The sequence below is a fragment of the Aedes albopictus genome, chromosome 1 (genome assembly GCF_035046485.1).
Source record: "Aedes albopictus strain Foshan chromosome 1, AalbF5, whole genome shotgun sequence".
NCBI classification, from domain to species: Eukaryota; Metazoa; Arthropoda; class Insecta; order Diptera; family Culicidae; genus Aedes; species Aedes albopictus.
This window is the reverse complement of record NC_085136.1, coordinates 147,507,939-147,510,877: the sequence shown is the minus strand read 5'-3', so window position 1 is coordinate 147,510,877 and position 2,939 is coordinate 147,507,939. Positions and strand designations below refer to the sequence as shown.

General features: G+C 39.6%; 1 protein-coding gene across 1 annotated transcript; it reads right to left on the bottom strand.

The window, feature by feature from the left end:
- Window positions 1-549: 549 nt before the first annotated feature.
- On the bottom strand, window positions 550-974 carry LOC134289617 (uncharacterized). The gene is made up of 2 exons (XM_062855748.1): window positions 963-974; window positions 550-888 (listed from the first exon to the last, which is right to left on the bottom strand). The coding sequence occupies exons 1-2, from the start codon at window positions 972-974 to the stop codon at window positions 550-552; spliced, it is 351 nt and encodes a 116-aa protein (XP_062711732.1).
- Between the last annotated feature and the right edge of the window lie 1,965 nt (window positions 975-2,939).

Sequence of the window (2,939 nt, the reverse complement as noted above, 5' to 3'; positions counted from 1 at the left end):
GGTAGCGTCCAATAACCCGTGAAAATCAATATCATCATCAACATTGTTGTCACTTCGTAAAATGGCTCATTGTCGGACTTCGCGATTCCCCATTTCGGTGGAACAGATTCGGCCACAGATTTGGGTATCTCTGTATGGGTAGATTATAGTTGGCGGTACCGTCTTACCGGATGCAAAAAAGGAAAACATAGTGGTGATATTTACTTTACTGGAACTCATTTCAATGTCGCAAACATTGTGGCTGCCGCGTATTGCTAAGACAGCTTTGGTCTTCGGGTTCAGCTGGAAAGACGTCTCATCACCATTAATAATACGGTTCGGATATTGCAGGATGTCAAAAAAGTTGTGCGATTTCAAATAGGCTTCAATTTTGTGGAACCAAGTTATGATGTCGGAGGGGGATACTGTTGCGCTAGCACTGGTTACAAATTCTAGTGTCCGGATTGAGATTTTTGGATGACGCTTCAGAAAAAGTTGCAGCCATGTTCACCCTAAAACAAACATTAGAACCGTTTTCAAATTCGACTAAATTTATAACCTACGGGCACACTAACCTTGTCTGTTATTCACAAATCGGGTCTCACGGTTGTTTGTATCCAGAAACTGCTTCACGCTATCCAATAGCCAGTTTTTCGTGACTGGATATCCCCGATTCTGCATATCAAAAATCCACTCCTCCAGCTCCATTTCTTCCTTGTGCGTTAATGATGTATCCGGACCAGCACGGACCTGATCCTGATTCTTCTGGGACAGACGGGAGCGAATAGTAGATCGTGGAATACCGAAGTATTTGGCAGCTTTCTTGATGCTCATCTTTTTGTCCCGAATCATCGCGATAGCGGCAGAAAGAGCTGCCGGAGTGTAATTTTCCGCATATTTTTTCGGTGGCTGAAAGCAAAATAGGATTAACCATTTTAGATAGAAACGAATAAAGCTTGGAAAACCAGAATTTAGCTACTTACTTTGATGTCCATAGCTGGATTCCACAAAAGAAGCACTTTTTGAGTTTTGATTGTCGAAGAGAAGATCCGAGTCCGATAATTGCGTCGTTTGTTATGGCGATTGACAGGTACGAAAACGGGAGAGGCGAAAATAGAAACACGCAAAACAAAAAGAACGTCGCAAGGGATTTCGCCAGTGGCGAAATTTGAAATCGTTAAAAAATATGCGTTAAATTTCGCCATCTAGAAAAACAGTTAAAAACTGATAAATTTAATCAAAGCAACTGATATATATCATTGTTGTGTATTCCTAGGCCATGTATGATCAATACTATTCAACATGTGTGTACTGAAAACTTATTTTTTTACGTTTTTACCAGCTTTTGATTGTCAGCGCTGATTTCATAGAATTACAAAAAAAAAACACAAAAACCTCTATTTAGGTAACGAGTCGGGGCTGCCTAAATAGAATTTTTACCTAAATAGATTCATTACCTAAATGGATTCAGTTCATTACCTAAATGAAGTACAAGGTTGCAAAGAAGTTTAAGGACAAGGAATTGGGAGTACATTGCTCAAAATTTCTAGAGCACCGTTTTTTAGAACCGTTGAACGGATTTGGATCAAAATGCATCACGCTGTTGACAACCACTGAACAATTAGCGTGATGCATTTTCATCCAAATCCGTTCAACGGTTCTAAAAAACGGTGCTCTTGAAATTTTGAGCAATGTACTCCAAATACCTTGTCCTTAAGAAGGGAGAGTTACTAGGAGATTTAAAGTATGTCATGTTTGGGTCATGTGGAGGAAGTTTCAGATGGCTTTCATGAAGTTTCAGGGGGGGATGGGTTTCAGGAGGGGCATCAGGGGCGTTTTCAGGGGATTTGGAGGGTCTTAGATCAGAATTGTCATTCAAATGACTAGCTGTGCACGAAACACGAAAACCCTGCAAAATTCCGCCAGACTGAAAAGTTATTGAATGTCGGGTCAATTTTTATAGTATGTTGGGCCATTGTTGGACCAACATCGAACATCTGTTGGGTTTGGTGGTCAAAATAAAAACAGGTAAATGATAGGTTGATGTCGGGTTTGACGTCATCAATGCTGGAGCTGATATCAATTGAATGATGGAAGGATGGTTGCTTATCTCTATTTCAGCTGGAAATGACGCTGGATACTGACAGTTTTCAACACTGCATGGAAGGGGGGGTGGTTAGGGGGCATATCTCAACATTACATCCCCCTCCCCTCCCCCTATATCCCCTTAACACCACTCACTACTTGTGTCCCTTAAACAAACCTTATACCTAATCTTAAGTACTCCAACTGATATGAACACAATCAAATTCCATTTAGGTAACGTTACCTAAATGGAGGGACCTAAATAGATTTGACCTAAATGGATCCTACCTAAATAGAGGTTTGAGTGTAACTGTCATGACTATTTTATTATCACTAAATCAATAGCTTAGTGGCTGGTTTTATTAAATGCCATTAGTGCACTTGATCATTAATTATTTGCTCTTTAATATTCTTTAAAAAGAAAACAACAATCTAATAAATTTATCACAAGGGATACGAATGTTTTATTAAGGGGGTGAAAATTAGGGAGGGGGCGAAGAATAATACATTTACCCTACCCCGGATGACTGTACTCATTTTTAGTAAATATCCATGCAGCACACAGAATGTGTAACATACGCACTTTTTTTAATTGCTCGAACGCTCACATTTTTGCAAAATATCAATATATTTCGGTAAAAAAAATGTGCGGATGTTACACATTCTATGTGCGGATAATTACTACAAATAAGTAGGCCGCACACATTTCAAAGGAAATCCCTCAAGGAATCACAGCAGATTTTTGTGGAGGAGGAATCTCAGCTGTAATCACTTGCGTTGGCAGTTTTCTTTCTTGCTTATCCCCTCTTTTACCCTGCTTTTTGGCTGTAGTTTTGCAAACTAGTTTTGCAGAAATCCATGGTGCCTTCCAGAAA